General features: G+C 36.1%; 1 protein-coding gene across 2 annotated transcripts; it reads right to left on the reverse strand.

Annotated features, from left to right (window-relative positions):
- LOC131536105 (zinc finger protein 239-like) lies at positions 1-19293 on the reverse strand. 2 transcript variants are annotated; one of them, XM_058768838.1, is made up of 3 exons: positions 19185-19293; positions 17648-17869; positions 1-1473 (listed from the first exon to the last, which is right to left on the reverse strand). In XM_058768838.1, the coding sequence occupies exons 2-3, from the start codon at positions 17703-17705 to the stop codon at positions 602-604; spliced, it is 930 nt and encodes a 309-aa protein (XP_058624821.1). In that variant the 5' UTR covers positions 17706-17869; positions 19185-19293; the 3' UTR covers positions 1-601. The 2 variants fall into 2 exon arrangements, with proteins under 2 accessions (XP_058624821.1, XP_058624822.1); XM_058768839.1 differs by lacking the exon at positions 19185-19293 and adding an exon at positions 19081-19150.
- Between the last annotated feature and the right edge of the window lie 1157 nt (positions 19294-20450).

Genomic DNA, 20450 nt, shown 5'->3' on the forward strand with positions numbered 1-20450 from the left:
TTATTAGGCAAATAAAAGCTTCATTGAGAAATTTAAAAGCCCAAAAAACAATTACAATACTTCATGGCATTTAGATATTAAAACTAAATTTATAAAATTACTTTTTCCTGATTCAAATACAACCAGCAGACAATAAAAACTGTTGATAAAATTTTAAAATAATGCATTAATAAAAAAGGTTTCATTTAATCAATAATTACATTTAATCAGAATCTAATCAGCAAATACAGAAACGAGCTAAAGTAAAAGTGAAAACTAATGAGCTGGATCTCTCTCCTACTGACTTACAAGTAGGAATGGTATCTAGTTTTAATGATATTACTATTCTTACAATCCTGCTTATTAAACATATGAAACTCATAAGAAAGCACAATGATATGATTTATCATGAAGCAAAATGACATACAAGAATATAACTTTTGGACGTCTTTGAGTTGATCTGAATCTGCTGGTTTTGAAGATGAAAATGAACTTTATTCACTGTGAAAACTTTAGATAATGTTTCTTTACTTTTATCTAGATTATATTTTATTGCTTGATGCATTGTGTTGTATTTTGTGGATGCGGAATCACACCTGAAAGTGCTGGATCTGAAGATGATCTAATTACTGTGATATTTTTGTGTATGTGTGTATAGATTAGATGATTGGTTGAAATGCTTCCCACATGCAGTGCAGTGATACGGTTTCTCTCCAGAGTGAATCCTCTCGTGTGTCTTCAGATGTCCTGCATGAACGAATCTCTTGTCACAGTGTGAACACTTGTACTGTTTGTCTCCAGTGTGCATCCTCTCATGTATTTTCAGGTGTCCTGACTGACTGAATCCCTTGTCACAGTGTGAACACATATAAGGTTTTACTCTAGTGTGGATCCTCTCATGTGTTTTCAGATGTGATGACCGACTGAATCTCTTGTCGCAGTGTGAACACTTGTAAGGTTTCTCTCCAGTGTGAATCCTCTCATGCAGTTTTAAATGGCTCGCTGTAGTAAAAGTCTTTTCACACTCAAAGCACATGTACTCTCTCACACCAGTATGTATTTTCTGATGTACTTTCAAACTTTGTAGTAATGAAAAACTCTTTCCACACAAATGACACGAATGTGGCTTCTCCTTTGTATGAATTGTCAGGTGTGTCCTCAAGGCTGAAGACCACAAAAATGTTTTCCCGCATTGATCACATGTGTGCAGTTTCTCTCTAGTGTGGATGTAAATGTGACCCTTAAGATGTGATGATTGTCTGAAACTCTTCCCGCACTGATCACAAGTGAACGGTTTCTCTCCAGTATGAACTCTCATATGATGCTTAAGACTACGTTTGCTTGAGACACTCTTTCCACACTGAGTGCAGGTGAAAGATTTCTTGGCTCTTATTTTCTTTAAATCTTTCAGTTTGGGTTTTTCTCCACTTTTGACATGATTTTTCTCCTCAACTTCACTCAATTCCTCTTTCACCTCATTGTCTTCAATCAACTCTGAAATAAAAGTAAAACAGTGTATTTTGAGGAACTTGTTAAAAAAAACGCAAAAGTGAAAGGGCATAAGAAATTGAAAGGACATAAAGATGAACCCTGATATAACAGCAGAATGTAGACAACTGCATTACAAAATTTTGATGATTTTGATGCAATTTCATAAATTATACTTTCCTGAAACCTTCACTCTAAAAATGCTGGGTTAAAAAATAACCCAACCTTAACCCAGCCGCTGGGTAACTATGGGACAGAACACGCGCTGGGTTGTTTTGACCCAAGTGCTGGTTTAACCATTTGACCCAGAATGCTGGGTTGTTTATTTGACCCAACCAGTGGGTCAGGTTTACTGTGTTTCTGGGTTAAACATTACCCAAACATTGAGTTATTTGTTGTCTCATTGCCTTGCTACTTTAGTAATAATAATAAATAACAATCACAAAGGAATGTAAAATTATTATTTTTCTGTAATACAATTACACAACACAAAAAATGCAACTGTAAATATCAATTTAATGAGTTTTCACATTTCTTTTTAAAACAATTTTTGAATGGGTGCTATACTGTTACACATTACATCCAATCCCTACATACACAAATAAAACGTTTTTTTGTAGATCAGTTTCTTAAAAAAACAAAACTTTGTAAACTAGGTACTGTAGATTCCTATTCTTTGTCAACATTGCAGCATCATAACACTATGAAATTGATTATTGCCACAGGAGAATCAGTCCAAACATTGTGCCATTAAACCTAAGCCAAACAAAGAGACCTACAACAGACAATACATGTGACAAAAAATTTAAACGTTACAAGTGGCCAGAAAAAACTGTTGCCCTCAAATACTTCACACATGAAGAATCATGTCCATCAATATGATATACTGCATGCTGGAGAAATTCCCAGGAAGGAAGATGTTAGTGTAGCTAACATCAAGCACAAAAAAGACTTGAAAAAGATAAACAGCCTCAAGCAACAAGTCCGTTTCAACGGCGAAGATATGGGATATCGTTGTCTCGTCACCAAGGTACAAAATGTACAGGAATGCATCACCGTGTTGGTCCCCACCTGTTAATTACACAACACTAAGTCTTGCAACATAACTTACATTTTTAGAAGTTGTAACATTTAAGTTGACTTAAATAAATAAAGTTTAAGTGTATTTTATGGAAATCAGCCACATCAGTGTTTTCATGTGAACTGGGTCTGGTAAAGGTTGCTCAAACTAAATATTTATCATGTTACTGATTTAGGTTTCTTTCTGCTTACTGGCACTTCTTGGTTGCCTACCTAAATTTCATCCAACCAACATGGCATAAATTATGGGGTATTTAAAGCCCCCAATATATATATATATATATATATATATAATATATATATATATATATAGTACTGTGCTAGACTGGTTTTAAGTCAGTTATTTCTATCTTTTGCTGTAATGTGTCTGTAGGAAATATCAGTTTACATTTCCAAACATTCATTTTGCAATTAATTGTAATAATCCAGTGAGATTTTTGTTTGATCTGATCTGATCAGCATCAGTCTGTCTGGAATGACTTGAAGAAACAGATCAAACAGAGACAGAATAAATGAAGAACTGTGGCAACGTCTCCAAAATGCTTCAAGAAACCTCCTGCAAAGCTCATGAGAAACTCTGCTCAAGTGCACCGAGGGCAAAAGTTGCTTTACATTTAAAGGATGATAACACCAAATGTTGATTTAATTTAGTTAATAGAAGTTAATTGATAAAGAAAATCTATTTATGACATTATTTTTGACAGCATTCCCATTTTACAGCATTTTTTCACAAGTGTCTAAAACTTTTAACAGTACTGTAGGTTTGCAGGTAGGTTCTTGAAGCGTCTTGGAGATGTTGCCACAGTTCTTTTGGATTTAGTCTGTCTCAGTTTCTTCATGTCATTCCAGACAGACTTCGATGATGATCAGATCAGATCTGTGTGGAGCACTGGCTGTTGTCAGACATTCACTGGATTATTACAATTAATGACAAAATTAATGTTTGGAAATGTAGACTGATATTTCTTACTGACACACTACAGCAATAGATATAAATAACTGACTTAAAACCATTTTTAACTGTTGAAAATACTAGTGGCCTAAAACTAGATGGCACAAAAATGTGGCGTAGCAAAACATTCGCTTTTCAACATGCACAATTTTATTTTGTTTGATCTTTTACGCGATCGCGCGCAGCAGTGCAAAGTTGATTCTCTGCTTACTTCATCTTATATTATTTAAAATGTTGTAGATTTAAGTAGCAAATGAGAATCGCTAAAAATAATGCATATATTTTGAGACAAAGGCCTTCTTTAAGATTTTCAGTTTTGCTTAAGATAATTAAAGCAACAGTTTTTAAATAAAGAAAGAACATGTAAAAGTATGTATTTGGGGTAAAAAGCGCCCCTGCTGTTGGGACTAAAGGCACACAGTAATTAACATGATAATTAATAGATCGCTGACTTTTCCATTTGTTCACATGACATGGTTAGATTCAGATGGTAAATATCATATTATGTTGTTATAAATATCATATATATTATGTATGTTTCCATATTAAAGATAATCACAATGTTTAAAATTAAACCATCACATTTAAAAACATGATATTTATCATATAATAAAATATCATTTATTGTTAGCCTACTACTGTAAATATATTTTAAATTATTATTGAATCTCCTTCAATACCTTCAGAATCTTTACTTATTAAAATGACTTTATTTCTGTATTTTAAAATATATTTTTTATATTAACATATTTTAATGACAGTAGGCCTATATTTATTGAACACTTTTTTTCTTTTTAATTAAGCAGAAAACAGAACAAAATTGGCTAAAGTGATTGTTTTTAACAAGTATTAACTTAGACATTATTTAAAAAAAAAACATTATTTTAGCTGAAGTATTTGTATCAATACTGTGTGCCCCATGTGGGGGGTAAATGCCCCTTTTGTCACCTCATTTACATTTACATTTAATCATTTAGCAGACGCTTTTATCCAATGCGACGTACAAATGAGAACAATAAAAGCAATCAGACCATCGAGAGTGCAGCAGTATACAAGTGCCATGACAAGTCTCAGTTAGTCCAGCACAGTAGACGTAGCTAGGGTTTGTTTTTTTTTTTTTTTTTTTTAGACAGACATAATAGGTAAGTGTTAGTATTAGTTGGTCAGGTGCAGGCGAAAAAGATGTGTCTTTAGATGATTATTGAAGATGGCTAAAGACTCAGCTGTTCGTATTGAGATCGGGAGGTCATTCCACCAGATGGGCACAATCCAGAAAAAGGTCCGTGAGAGAGATTTGGTACCTCTTTGTTATGGCACCACAAGGAGTCGTTCACTTGCAGAACGCAAGCTTCTGGAGGGTGCATAAGTTTGAACTAGTGAGTTTAGATATATTGGTGCAGTGCTAGTTGTCGTCTTGTAGGCAAACATCAGTACCTTGAATTTGATGCGGGTGGCTATTGGTAGCCAGTGCAACCTGATGAAGAGAGGGGTAACGTGAGCTTTCCTCGGTTCATTAAAGACTACTCTGGCTGCTGCATTCTGGATCAGTTGTAGAGGCTTGATGCTACTTGTGGGAAGGCCTGCCAAGAGCGCGTTACAATAGTCCAGTCTGGATAGAACAAGAGCTTGGACAAGGAGTTGTGCAGCTTGCTCAGACAGGAAGGGTCTAATCTTCCTAATGTTGTATAAGGCAAATCTGCAGGACCGGGCCGTTATAGCAATTTGGTCTGTGAAGCTTAACTGATCATCTATCACAACTCCAAGGTTCCTGTCTGTCCTGGAAGGAGTTATGGTTGACGAACCCAGCTGGATAGAGAAGTTGTGGTGGAATGATGGGTTGGATGAAACCACGAGCAGTTCTGTCTTGGCAAGGTTGAGCTGAAGGTGATGGTCTTTCATCCAGCTAGAGATGTCACTCAGACAAGCTGTAATGCGAGCCGCTACCGTCGGATCATCTGGTAGGAATGAGAGGTAAAGTTGAGTATCATCAGCATAGCAGTGATAAGAAAAGCCATGTTTCTGAATGACCGATCCTAATGACGACATGTAGATGGAGAAGAGAAGTGGTCCAAGCACTGAGCCTTGAGGAACCCCAGTAGCCAGAAGTTGTGACTTTGAAACCTTACCCCTCCAAGACAACCCTGAAGGACCTATCTGAGAGGTAAGACTCAAACCACAGAAGCGCAGTTCCTGAGATGGCCATCTTTCTGAGAGTGGACAGGAGGATCTGATGGTTAACTGTGTCAAAAGCAGCAGACAGGTCCAGTAAGATGAGTACAGAGGATTGGGAAGCCGCTCTTGCCATTCTCAGGGCTTCTGTAACCGAGAGTAGGGCAGTCTCAGTAGAGTGGCCGCTTCTGAAGCCAGATTGGTTGTTGTCCAGAAGATTGTTCTGTGCAAGAAACAAAGAGAGTTCGTTGAACAACTCGCTCAAGAGTCTTTGCAATGAATGGAAGAAGGGATACTGGTCTGTAGTGTTCTAAAAGTGCTGGATTTAGAGAGGGTTTTTTAAGCAGTGGGGTTACCCGAGCCTGCTTAAATGCTGTGGGAAATGTACCAGTCTGAAGAGAGGTGTTGATTATGTGAGTAAGCACAGGTATGACTGAAGAAGAAATGGCCTGAAGGAGGTGAGTGGGGATAGGATCTAGCGGACAGGTAGTGGGATGATTGGAAAGGATGAGTTTGGAGACCTCCGCCTCCGAGAGAGGAGAGAAGGAGGTGAGAGAGTATGTATTTGTCGGTAAGAAGTTATCAGTTTGTGGTGAGAAGAATTGGTCACTGATTGTTCTTGTTTTATTTGTAAAGAAAATTGCAAAGTCATCAGCTGTAAGAGTTGATGAAGGATGGGGGGGGGGGTGGCAGAGAAGAGAAGAGAAAGTTTTGAAAAGTGTGCGAGAGTTTTTAAACAAAATATTTTTAAACAAAATAAACAACTTGAATGATTTATTTTCACACAAAATCTGTTGCTCCGTTAATGTTCAATACAACGTATATATTTTTTCGGCAATTATACATTTTAGGCGCAGTGAATACCACATTTTTTCTCAAGGTGGGCCTTTAGCCCTGTTGTACCCTACTGTGTATAGAGTAGAAGAAGTAAAAGAAACTTACAGGTTGTACATCAAATGAATGACTTCCAGGATTCTGTGTTTGCGGGTCTGAAGACCTTTCCTCCGTTCTTGAATATTGATTGGGGAAGCAGAGTGGGCAGGACTTTGAAAACACGCTCCCTTTTACAGTGGTGGCTCCAGGATTTTTTTGTTGGGGGTGCTAAAAGGGGGCTTAACAGTTCAGAGGGGGTGCTAAAAAAACTAATTAAATTGAGAGAAAGTAATGAACTCCTAACTTTAGCTATCAGTTTTTTATATACAGCAGCTTCGAAAAAGGCATATTTTGTAAGTGTCATATTTGGCAGTTGGCATTAGAAGTTATTAACTTCTAATGCCAACTGCCAAATATGACACTTACAAAGTAATATAATTTATGAATGAATATAGAAAAGAAAGAAAGTTGGGATTTTTTTGTTTTATTTATTTATATAATAATTTATTTATTTAAGTTATCTTTATTTTTATTTTTTTCATTTTACACATATCTAGTAATTTCCGCACACATTGCGAGTGATAACCTCCCCGTGCTGATTTGCATCGTATCATGCATGTGTAGATATTGAGATATTGTCAAAAGCATAAAAAATTGGCAATATTAAGAGGATTTAGCATTTATATACTTCCATCATAGGCCTCCGTCATAGGCCTATTATTATTATTATTATTAGATTACTTTTATTATTAAATTGGCAATATTAAGTATTGGCCCGCAATAATTTCATAGCGTATCACATGCGCTGTGTTAGGCTATTAGTTTACTCCTCATTGAAAAAGTTTTCTTTTTTTTTTTTTTTAAAACAGGTCAACTGATTTATACAATTAATTATAGGACTATAATTATTATTATTAACACTGCAGTCATCAATGAAAATTCAGAGCAGCTTTATTTCATGCACTGATTTTCAAAAACAACCCGTTTAACGCGAAATACGTTTCGTCTCATTTTTTTCACTTGACGAGCCACAAGAGAAATATTAAGGGAATAATTTAAGACAGTCATATACCGTTATCAGCATATGTTAAATTAGATTCGTCTCTCATTGTCTCAGAGAGAATATGCGCCGTTAATGCAGCGTTAACCGTCAGTTGTTTTTTTTTACTTTCACTTTCTCTATAGTGAAGTGACGTTCACCGTCTTGAGCAAACTTTGCCCGTTGCTTGCTTGAGTTGCTTGACCCCTCCCTCATATTATTAATTGTTTATAGGCCACATATTAGGCACTTTTTTTTTTTTTAGGTTTTTAATATTTATTTTTCAATGTTAATGAGAGTGGCACCACAGTTAAAAAACAGGAAAATCTTTTGGAAATCCTTGGTGGGGCTAAGCAAGTTTCTGATGGGGCTATAGCCCCGTCAAGCCCCGCCCTGGCGCCGCCACTGCCCTTTTAGCATCTAAACCATAAGAATAATACAACGCAAGCTGTGGAAATATTATATTATAATGACTGACTGACTGATACTAAGTGTCAGTAGATAAATAGTGTAGATTAATGTACAATGTTTTATAATAATAATTTATTCTTTTTTAGTGTCCATTTCATTAATTTAACATATTTAATATTGGGGGCATCCAAAGTTATTTGACATTTGAACATTTTTTTAAAAAGTAACGCAATAGTAACTTTCCCTGGTAATTAGTTACTTTTATAATGATGTAACTCAGTTACTAACTAAGTTACTATTTGTGAGAAGTAACTAGTAACTATAACTAATTACTTTTTTAAAGTAACGTGCCCAACACTGCTAATATATAGCCTATATATATATATATATATATATATATATATAACTTTTATATAACGATACAGAGATTGCTGAGGCCTTTTTTGTCAACAAAAAAAAAAAGGAAAGCGGCTACTTCATTCATAGAATAATGCTAACGTCAACCCACGCATCGACAGATCAAATATCACATTAACCATGAAATCAGTGTGCTCTCACCACAATAGGTAAATAGGCAAATAATCATATCATCATATTAGTTTACCTTATAATCCTGCTTGCTGCGAGTTGCTTGACCATCTGACGACGAGACGAGTGAAGAACCCAGAAAGTTCGATGAAGAGGAAAAATAAACAAACCGGTTGGGTCAAAATAACCCAACCCAGGTGTTCAGTGGTGAAAGAACCCCTTGCAGTCATTTGACCCAGCACTAATAACCCAACTATGTGTTTACAGTACCGCAAACAACCCAGAATTATGACCCAGCACAATTAACTCAATAATGTGTTTACAGAAATAACCCAGCACTTTTAAGAGTGTTCCATGAATGAGGTACACTGATCCTCAAATTATTATTTTTAAAATATTATAGGCACAAATCTCATGCACACTTCAAGTACACTGAAAAAAAAAAGTACTGGTAGCAAACAATTTATTTTAGCTACATTTAAATAAAAAATGTTGAAAGTTAGTCAGCTTAATTTATTTAAATGTAGCTACAATAAATTGATTACCAGCTCTTACCGTATTATTATTCTTTTTTTGTAAATTCAATCAATCATTTTTTTTCAGAGTAAATTAAGGATCTGAGGATCCTCATATACAAACTGTGTTGTATTCTGTTTTTACCCTCTTGTTTTTATTAATTTATAATTTATATTTATGTATTGTTTGATTTTTTTATTATTATTTACCATTTATATAATTTTATTACCTAATAATTTACTCATTATTTTATGAAGTTTTCATATCTTATATTTCTCATTTTCCTTGCTTATGTGCTTTTATTTAATTCATTTTTATTTATTTACAACAGCTTTATTCCACATTTTCATCTCTACTGAGTCACTTGTGGACACACGTTCACGACAGTACCATGACACAAGGCACATGTGTTGAAAGTCATCACGCCAGATCTGGGTCAGCGCCGGCACTGCTACGGAATTTGTGTTCCGAAAATTAAGGTCTTACGGGTTTGGAACGACATGAGGGCAATTAATGACAGAATTTTCATTTTTGGTTGAACTATCCCTTTAAAGAAGACAGAGAGGATAAACGGACTTTAACTAAGTGTGTTGGAAGAGGATTCAGTTTATAGGTAGTAAAAGAAAGCGGACAGAGAAACTTGAGAAGGGATCTAAACAGCCACAGCCAACATTATACAGTGCAGGTATTTGCTTATAAATACTTATAATTTCTGTATTAAAATAATACATACAAGTATTACATACAGTAGTAGAATACAAGATGTTAGAGATTCAGTAGACTGTAAGAGCTTATTAACAGTAGAGAAAAGAAATCTAGTATTCCCTTCACTTGTGCTAAATTAATTAATTTAAAATCCAGATTTAGCTTAGCACAGTGGTTCTCAACTGGTTTGGCCTTGGTACCCACATATTCTCATGGTCATCAAGCCACGACTTAGGGCTGGTAAGCGATTAAAATTTTAAATCTAATTTATTACATGTGTCGCGATTAATTGATCACAAAGTAATCGCACATCAAATTTGGTTGAGAAATTACTCCCAAAAGATAAGTGTTGTCCCAAAAGTCATTGTTGTGTAAAGCTTCAAACAGACATTACAAAAGTAGCTTCAGCAAGAAATATTTTGTTTGATAAAATTTATTACATATACTCTTTTGGACCATTTTTGGGTGGGTGAACTATAACCTTTAATAATTTATTTGATTCATTTTATTATTATTATTACTATGGAAATATGAAATTATTTCTTTAATGAAACGATACTCTAAATAATAAACTAAAACTGCCAGCAGGTGGTGGTAAATTAATGATTAAGTCATCATTTGATTGGTTGAAATGGCTGATTCGTTCAGGAGGGAATTAAATGGTTCTTTATGAATGGTCCATTGAATCATTAGGCTTGTTTGACTTGAAGCATATAATTACCATCAGACAAATCAGTGTGTGACATCAAAGTACCGCGAGAGCTATAGAGAGCAGACGACTCTGCGATGCTTTTGAATCGCTCTCGCGGTACTTTGATGTTATACACCGATCGATCTGAGCAGCGCCGCTTCAAATACAACGCGCCTATGGCCAACGGTTCAACGCGCCAAATAATTCACCGTTCATTCAAAACGTGCATTAAGAAATGAAATGCTGCTGTGTGTTACTCGGAGACAAACAGTTCTGCTTTGTCTTTATATTTTCATTGGCAAATTTAAGCAAAACAGACAACACTGTGACTAAAATAACACAATATTAACTTCTTACTTACTGAACTGTTGTATAAGATCAGTATCCATTTTCACTCGTGTAATATTGCACTTAGTCTATTGCTCGTGTGATATTGCTTAACTGTATGATTTATATATGAGACAAAAACTCAAACATATCTTGAATTTTAGGGACATTCTATCTACGTTCTCTGGGCTCCATCACGCAGTGAGTTGTTGCCCTGCATCATATTTGTCACCAATCAACTGTATGAAATGTCAGATGACCCACATCAATGACCCCAAATCTTAATGTTTAAGCATATAATGATATGTGCTTCTAATTTTAAAGCAAGAGTTTGGACAGGACCCTTTTCTATTCTAACATGACAATGTCTCTGTGTATACGGCAAGGTTCAAAAAGACATGATTGATTGAGTCAGTGTGGAAGAACTTGACTGGTCTGCAGAAAGCCAAGTCCTAATCCAAGATGAACACCTCTGGTGTGACTTTAAATGCAGATTTTGAGCCTAAAACTGATCACCAAACACCAATGACTTGTACACATGGGTTCAGTCATTTTAGACACTTTCAAAACTGTTGCAGCAGAGATGTAAATACAATTTTTAAATAAATTAATTGTGTTTCCATCTTCGTTGCCACAGTTTTGGAAGCGCCTTTTTTTGTTCTAAAGAAGGGGGTGTCCCGATACTTTTGTCCATATAGTGTATGTACAAGTCATTGGTGTCTGAGTTTTCGAGACAGTTCGAGTTTTCAAAGGTGCATAAACATCTAAGATCTCACGGAGCCCAGGGGCCCGTTCTTCATATGTCGCTAACTCAGTTAGCTGGATTTGATTGTTGACGATTCCGCTTGATCTTGGATCATTTGGTTCTTCGAAGCTCATCCTGGAGTTGCTGTCATAGCAACAGGTCCGTAAGCTTAAACCTGCTCGGGAGCAGCTTATTTCCTGTAAACAGGATTAGATCACATCTTTTTAAGCAGAATTGATACTAAAAATGTGTCCCAGCCACCACTACTTTATTACAAGGGTACACTACTGGTCCAGGGACAATAATTACAAATTATAATGATTTAAAAAATAATTTGAAAATAACATCATAATGTTGTGTAGTCAATAATACTATAGATACAGCCAGTTTTACTCTTTGAAAGATTTATTAGTGATGAAATAATTAGTTTATAATTGTATTGGAGTCTTACACACATGCTATAGGCTACAGTTAATCTGAGCTGTGCATTAATTTAAGTGATGACAGATATTATGGGAGTGGCTTGATGGAGCGCAGAAGATGCAGATATCATGATCTTAACCCTTAAGACACTTTCATTAATTCTGTCACATAACAAATCTTCTTCAAACATTAAATTAAATGAATTGCTAATTACTACAGTAAAATAAAAATGTAAAGCCTGTACAAATACTAGAAATCATTGAAATATAAATAATTGGGAATCATGTAAAAATAAATAAAAATAAACTAAAAACAGTGCACAAATCATTTATCTATTATAACATTTATGTAGTTTTGTTCGCTTGGCTGTTTCCTTATAAAGGTCCAGAAATTTGTCAATTTTTTTCATCAAGTGTCGTCAATCTTTCAAATCATCAAATAAGCAACGTACGAAGAATGGGCCCCACGGCTTAATTTGTGCCAGAACAAGCCACCTCCGAAATCTGTTCTGTCAACTGTCCCGCAATGTGAGCGAAACTCTTGTATTGCAGCGTGCATCAGCTCTTGTAGTGCAGACAAGATGCGTCGATGCGAAGCCACTTTGACAGAGAGAAATACAGAATAGACACGGTACAGCTGAATCACTCCCACCGTTTGATTTAAACTGATAATTTCTGTGGATTTATTTACTCATATAACTGACATGTTACATTGAATAAATGTGTGCATGAATTTCCCTCATTATAAATTTGAAAGCTGTGGGAATGAGTAAAATTATGCGATATACACAGTATCCCCCACCGAAATTCAGGACCCGATTAAATAGCCTATAACTCTATTATACAGAGATTAGTGAAACAAATGACCTTTTCTAAAACTTTTCCAGTCCTGGAAATTGCTGTTTTAAAATTTCATGGCTTTTCCAGGTTTTTCATGACCACAAACCCTAATAAAAGCAATTGATACATGCTGTAAATCACTTAAGCTGGTCCTCTGTTAACTCTCCCTCCTCTAATCACATGCTGGATCCGTCACCCCGCTTTGTTCCGGGACCTCACAATTTACAAATTAAGCCCATCATTATAAACAACAACCATGTCATCCACAGTAGATAAATAAACTTTGCTAGAGAACATGGCAAGATCATTAGGAAAAGCAGATAAACCAATAGACTTGCTATTGCGAAATGTAGACTTGGTATTGTGAAACTGAATGGCTCACATTTCCCTCAGACACCTTAAACAATTATCTTAAACAATTTGCATTGTTTAATTTTATGATTGTGAGATTTCATAAAAGGTGCTGTATGTAGCGGTTGAACTAGGTGTTGCAGTCCAAATTCAAAATATTGGAGACGTCCTCCTCCTCAGACTTGATGCACACGCAGGTTGCCAGATTAACGACACCAACAGAAACGAGTGCACATGACGATAAATGAAATTAAATATGCAGTGTTTTCCGGCAACTGGCAACCCGGGGTGCCGAAATACAATTCCAGTGGGCGGGTTTCACAAACCATAACAAACACAGACACTCCAGGCCAGAATGCACATTTTCAAAGGAGAATAACTGACTGTAGCATTGTTTTTCAGATAAACAAATATGTTAACTTAGCATGTTTCTTAAATATCTGCAAACATATTATGGTATTTTTATGCTTTAGTAGAGTCAAAATCCTACATAAATCTGAAGAAGATTTTTATTGTTAATGATCTGTATTAATCAAGTATAATCAAGGTGAATCTTGCCATTTATATATCCTTTTTAATCCACTATTATGTTCTAAAGGCCTCTGTGTTAAAAGTGCCTATGTGGCTAAAATGTATAAACAGGAAACATCTGGAAAAATATAGGGGAGCTTTTTCCTTTACCATAACAAGTCTAGGAAGTCTCAGCTCCCAAGGAAGAGATAGGTTTGCAAACGCAAGCGAAATGTAGAAGGGTATACATGAGAGGGGCTTCTAATGTATAGGAAACCCGCCTTAAACTGGTGTATATATACCAAAGCCCAGAGACAATCGAGAGACTTTTCTGCAGAAAGGATCTCGGCTTTATTCTCGCTATGTAGATAATAAAGTCTTTTCTTCTGGAATCAAACTTCAAGACTGTGCGTAATTCTTCAGAAAGAGACAGAAGACACTACAAATCCTACCTCTAACTGTGTTGTCTATATGAATAGGGAATGTTTATGGAAACTCAAGGTTTATGGCAAGTTGTGAATCAGTTTGGTAAAACACTACTTCATGGATTTGTGCTGGTCAGACAAAGTCTGAGTATTGAAACATATGCAGGGCTCCAGACTGTGACCAAATGGTTGCATTTTGCAACAATTTTTTCTGTCGGGCTAAATTTTGTGAGCGGTCGCACTGGTGCGACCACCGCGTTGCCGAACTCATAAGCGCTGCATACGAGAAACATCAAACGGCAAAAGAAACAAAAGCGCAACGAAACCGCAATACATGTTTGAGCTGCACAGCGTGGACGTGTATCAGCTTGGATCAATAACTGAGCGCAGCTCAAGCAAACCGCTCCGAGCTCAGAACAGGGGCCTGTACCATGAAGCCAGTTTAGCTGGCTAGCCAGGCAAGTTTCAGTTTAGTTTGCGTCAACTTTGGGTTTTAGGTACCATGAAAGTGGTTTGGCTTTTAGCAGGGTTCATTGTCATTGTAACTTATGCTCCACAGCTAACCTGCTCCGGGACAGGTTATGTTCTGGTTTTAGATATCTCAAACCGAAATTTGACCAATCCGCTTTAAGCAAAGTGACATGTCTCTGACGCAATAAAGCCACTCCTCCAATTTCTCTTACTTCAAATTAAAGGACGCTACATAGTAAAACATATTTAAACAAAATCATCAGATTTTCAGAGATGATTATTTTTTATAATTATTTTATATTATTTATATAATTATTATACCCTTAAGCCATTACACAAACCAGCATAGTTTAATAGTAATTATTAAGCTTTTATTTTAAATTAATATAAAAATGTAGATATGCAATATAAATAAGTTTTAGAATCAATAGCAAACCTGACTGAGTTTAGATTTTTAAGTGTTTTTATAACTATATATATATATATATTATAAACTCTACAAACTAACTTTACAACTTTTAATTGCACTTATAGTAAGATGTTCTCTGTAAGTTTTCCTCTTTCATGGATAGATCGTTTCATCTTGCTGTGTAAATGTTTAAATTCTTCATATTGTTCAATCTTTTAATCTTTGCTAGTGAATCGCACTGACTCTCTCATGAGAAGTGAATCACAGTTTCAAGACATGTGATTGGATGCTCATTACTGATGTCACTCATTCATGTGCATGTGCTCCATTAACTCAGGATCTAGCCTGAGTTGACAGAGAAAGTTGATGATCAGCTTCATGGTACCAACAAAGCCGAGATTCAGTGAGAAGCGTTTGAACTCGCCGCAGAATGAATAAGGTTGTTGCGAGACCTAGTGAGATGCATTCAGATTCTGCACAGAATTCTCTGTGATAAATAGATCAAACAACACTGAAGTAGAAATCCAAAAGTAGCAACGCTGACTATAACCATAGTGTTGTGGCAGAAATAGTCGAATGTTATTACATCATTCATTTCAGGGTTTATACGACCTTCAGAAAGAGAAATTCAAGCACTTTTCAATGACTTTCAAGTATTTCACAACTATTTCCAGCACTTTAAAGATCTAATAATTATTCAATTTAAACAGTATTTTTAATTGGATGACCAAAATATACTTTGTGGTAAATAACACTTATTTAAAAAAACATATATATATTGTGACGAGTCGGTTGCCCTCCCCCTTTTCTTCATCACCACCCCATCCCTTATTCGCCGCCCTTCACCAGGCTCCTGACGGGAGTGGGTGTGAGAGAGAGGAGGGGCGTGGGAACAGCGAGGGCTGGCGGCGTGTGATGAGGCACAGCTGGACTGAATGAAGCCTCATCACCGCCGCTGTTTAAATGCCGAGCGCCTCTCCCTTCGAGAGAACGGTCTCTTCCCCTATGCATGCACGCTGGTGTCCTCTTGGGTCCAGGAAGGGTGCATAGAGGGATGTCGCGCCACCGAGGATGTAAGTTGCAGAACCCAGAGTCAGGATGAGAACCGCACCCGTATTACGGCCGACAGGCTAGGATGCTGGGCCGTTCCAGTCCCGCTAACGCCCGAGGAAGAAGAGGAAGAGCCGCCGCTCAAGAGAAGCCGCCGCCCCTTGTGCCCTGGACCAGAGCGGGAGCGCGTGCGGCCACCAGACTCCGCCCCTTCCCTGGACCCCTCCTTTCCTGAACACTGCCCTCCTTCACGAGCCCCGCAGCACAACGAGGACACCAGATCCCCCTGTTTCGTTGGACACTTTTCCCCCTGGACACTTTATTTTATTGATTTTTTTGTTTAATAAAAGCCTCTCCAAGGCCTGACGCCACACCCACTGTGTCTGTCGTTGGCTCCTCCCGTCACAATATATATATATACCACTATAACCAGTAGATGGTGAAAAAGATTTTTATGGTTAAATATCTGAATTAATCAAGTATAATCAAGGTGAATCTTGCCATTTATATATCTATTTAATCTTCCATTATGTTCGAAGGCCACTGTGTAAAAAGTGCCTACGTGGCAAAAATGTGCAGACGAGAAAACATCTGGAAAAAATAAAGGGGGCCTTTTCCTTTACCATAACAAGTCTAGGAAGTCTCTTCTCCTGAGGGAGAGATAGAATTACATACATAAGTGAAATGTAGAATTGTATACATAAGAGAAACTCCAAATGTATAGGAACCCGACTTAACTTGTATATGTACCAGAGCCGAGATACATTCGAGAGACTCTTCTGCAGAAGGGGCCTCAGCTTTATTCTTGTTAAATAGATAATAAAGTCTAACTTCTGGCATCAAACACCAAGACTGATCGTGATTCTTCGAACGAGCTGTGGGAGACACTACAATGGCAGCAGAGGAGCGCTTATTAGTCATTAATTTATACTTTTTGCTTTATATTTTGAAATGATAAAATCACTGAAAAATATCAAGTCACCAATAAATTAAAGTCACAAAGAGCCTTGAAAAAGTTTTCTTCAATTTGTGAGTGAATCTCACATAAAGAGTGCTCCTTTTATAATCACTGAAGTTATCGGTCAGTTACATATAAGCTGGTACTATAGAAGAATAACAGTAATTTTAATAAGAGTAAAATATATTAATTTTCTATATAAAATTTTAAATGTTACTGTTGCTAATAAAAATACATTTTGTATGCTTCCCAACGCAAGCTCGATGCATTTCTGTCAAATGTGTATTAACAAGAAATAAACGTGTAATATTTTTAGTAACTGCAATTATTAATACAAAACAACAGTATTTTATTATTTAATTATCTTTATTTTTAATACCCCCCAAACCACCACCCCAGAGCTACCAAATCTGCTCCTGGCGCCACCATCTGTAGAACTTAGTGGCGCTAGTGCCAATGCTATCAAATGTTAGTCTGGAGCCCTGATATGCAACCAAGTAAACTTTTCTCCTTTTTATCATCATCACTTCGTCTCCTGCTTCTGCTCTTCTCTGGCTTTGTTCTGTTACAACTGAAGGATTGTACACATTCAACACACCTGGTCCTTGGGTTTTAACTGTTTTCCCAACACAACAAACCAAAATATAAACTGTGTGAAGTTTTATAACGGTCAGCATTATTAATGAAGAATGAAGAATAAACACCAACCTGTTTGTTGTTCAGTATCTTCAGTGTGTTTGATTCTGCAGGGTTCTGGATCTCTCATCTTCTCTCTGTCCTCTTTAATAAACTCAGTCTCTGCAGATTTCAGCTCTTCCTGATGCTCTGATGCTCGTCTTCACTTGTAAACTGATAGGAATAATCCCGCATTTATTGGTGAATTGCTGAATGTGTGATTATTGTGGGAGGAGCCTCACTGAACATGAATTTCTGTGTGGAAAAGCAGATTTTACAAAATCAACAATAAATCAAAAGAGGCAATAATTGTTGTCTCTTTGTGAATCATTACATTACTACATTTAACATCACTACTTCAGTGAATAACAGCAACATCATGCTTAAGGGACCATCTGACAGTTCCACCAATTTTGTTAAAGGTCAAATCTGCCTAAGAATTAGCCTTCATAACTTTTAACTTACAAAAATAATTTTAAAACACAAGTTTGTAGTAGGTTCCTAGTGACGAGAATGACTTACTACAGGTGAGACTTAAAAAAATGATTAGAATTCACCAAAATGTTTTCCCATTCTGAAGTTTGTAGTACATCCCGAGTGTCCAGACTGATTTAAAGGTGCTGTATGTAGGATTTTGACTCTACTAAAGCATAAAAATACCATAATATGTTTGCAGATATTTAAGAAACATGCTAAGTTAACATACTTGTTTATCTGAAAAACAATGCTACAGTCAGTTATTCTCCTTTAAAATGTTGTTCCTTTTGCTTTTGTGCAACAGATAAATAAAAATGTATATGTTTTAGACATTTTATGTTTAGATAATTTATATTTTGCGGGAGTCCCGCGAATAATTTTATTCTCCCGCATCCAGCACACACAAGTTTTTTTTTTTTTTTTTTCTTTCTCACAATCCAAAATGTTGTAGCTCACATTCAGTAAATCAGTCTGGCCACTAGCTTTTACTACAATATTGTAAAAATCATTCATTTGAATGAACGATTGTTTTTTTGTTTTGTTTTTTGCACTGTGGCTGGAATTTGCTGACGGTCCCTTAAACAACAATTGCGATGATCCACCGAATATCGGAATTAAAACTAACTTATCGTGTTATAAATGTGACTATAACAAATTTGAAATAATGAGAAATAATGGTATAAATAATATCGCAGCAGCAAAACTTCTATCGGTTCTCTTCCTCATTCATATCTTCACTCCAAACATCGAAACAACCATTCACACGAACATACAAACACTATCGCTCTGATTTTAATCAAATTAACACTCGGTATCCGATGAAGACAAGGCAGTGTCTAACTGAGATTTACAGCCTAACGGGACTTTCCTCATTTGTGAAACTATTTGTCCTGAACAACTCCGTATTCAACTCATCTTTTATGAACGGAGGAACATTAGACACAATATGATCGTTTTCATTCATATCCATACTAGAAACTGACATTTACCTCACATTCCTGCTGTCCTCAAACCTAATTACGCAAAATAATCCATGCATGACACCAAAAAGCAAATAATAGATAAGAAAGAAGAGAAGAAAAAGAGGACTCACCCTCACCGTACAGCTCTCAGTCTCTCGCGCATGCGCACACCGAGTCATCCTCACGAGCGCTGCAGAGTGAAGCAGAGCGTCTCGAGCGCCTCCAGGCGGCTGGACTCAGTATAGTCACAAGCCCCGCCCCCTCCATCTAATCTAATCTCTTGACGAGAGACAAACTAAACAATGTATTTACACTTCAAATGTTTTTTTTTTGTTTGTTTGTTTTTTTGAAAGATGGGTTTTGACATGGTTTGTAGTTTTTATTTTATTTTTATTTATTTTTTTCATAGTTAAAAGATTATAGAAAAACTGCTGGGAACATGAATATGTAAATCTAAATAGTTTTGGATGGAAAGCAAATAATGAGGCTCATCAAACTGGAATAATTAAATGTGCTGTTTGCAATACTGTAGTGTTGCCTGTAACACCGCCGTGGTTATTCGCTATGCCTGTAGTTGATTTTCAGGTTCTAGTGGGTATATATGATAGAAAAACATACAAGAAAACACACAATAGCACATAAACATTTTTATCAGAAATAATCTATATATCAGTAACTCATATTTATACAAGTTTGTTATATATATACACTACAGATGGATCTAAAGATCCTGAAACAGGACACACATCAGCAGCAATATATGTTCCAAGGTTCAGGTACAGAATAACAAAAAGAGCATCTAATCATCTGTCAGTGTATACTACAGAAATGATTGTAATATTATTGGCTCTTCAGTGGGTTGAAGAGATTAATATACCTGAAGTGGTCATTTATACTCTTTTTTCAGCATTATCAAGTTTAAAGAGGGGTAAATCTTTGACTAGACAATACATTTTATCTGACATTTTACAAAGTTTGCTCAGAATGCAAACAAAAACAGTTATCTCTTTTGTATGGATACCTGCACATATAGCAATAGAAGGAAATGAAGTGGTGGATCAAATAAGGATTTAAAAAAATATATATATTAAAACATCCAGACATAGAGTTTAATGTTCCGATGAGTAAATTAGAAATTAAAAAAACTTAAAAATAAAAAACATTAAAAGATTTGTGGTGTAAGGCTGGTGCCATTTATCTGGACTGAAGGAGGGTCACAGTCTGAAAAGACAAATAACTCTTACGAGAATCAACAACCTGAACTCTGCCTCAGAAGCCTAACATGCTCATTCAAGACAAAAGTTTCACATCTCTATATGATTCTCTACGTCCACTTCCTTTAATCACTCTCCCCTCATCAAAGTTACTCGCATACAACCGCCAAAATATGTTGAGTT

This window comes from Onychostoma macrolepis, chromosome 03 (assembly GCF_012432095.1).
Source record: "Onychostoma macrolepis isolate SWU-2019 chromosome 03, ASM1243209v1, whole genome shotgun sequence".
NCBI lineage: Eukaryota > Metazoa > Chordata > Actinopteri > Cypriniformes > Cyprinidae > Onychostoma > Onychostoma macrolepis.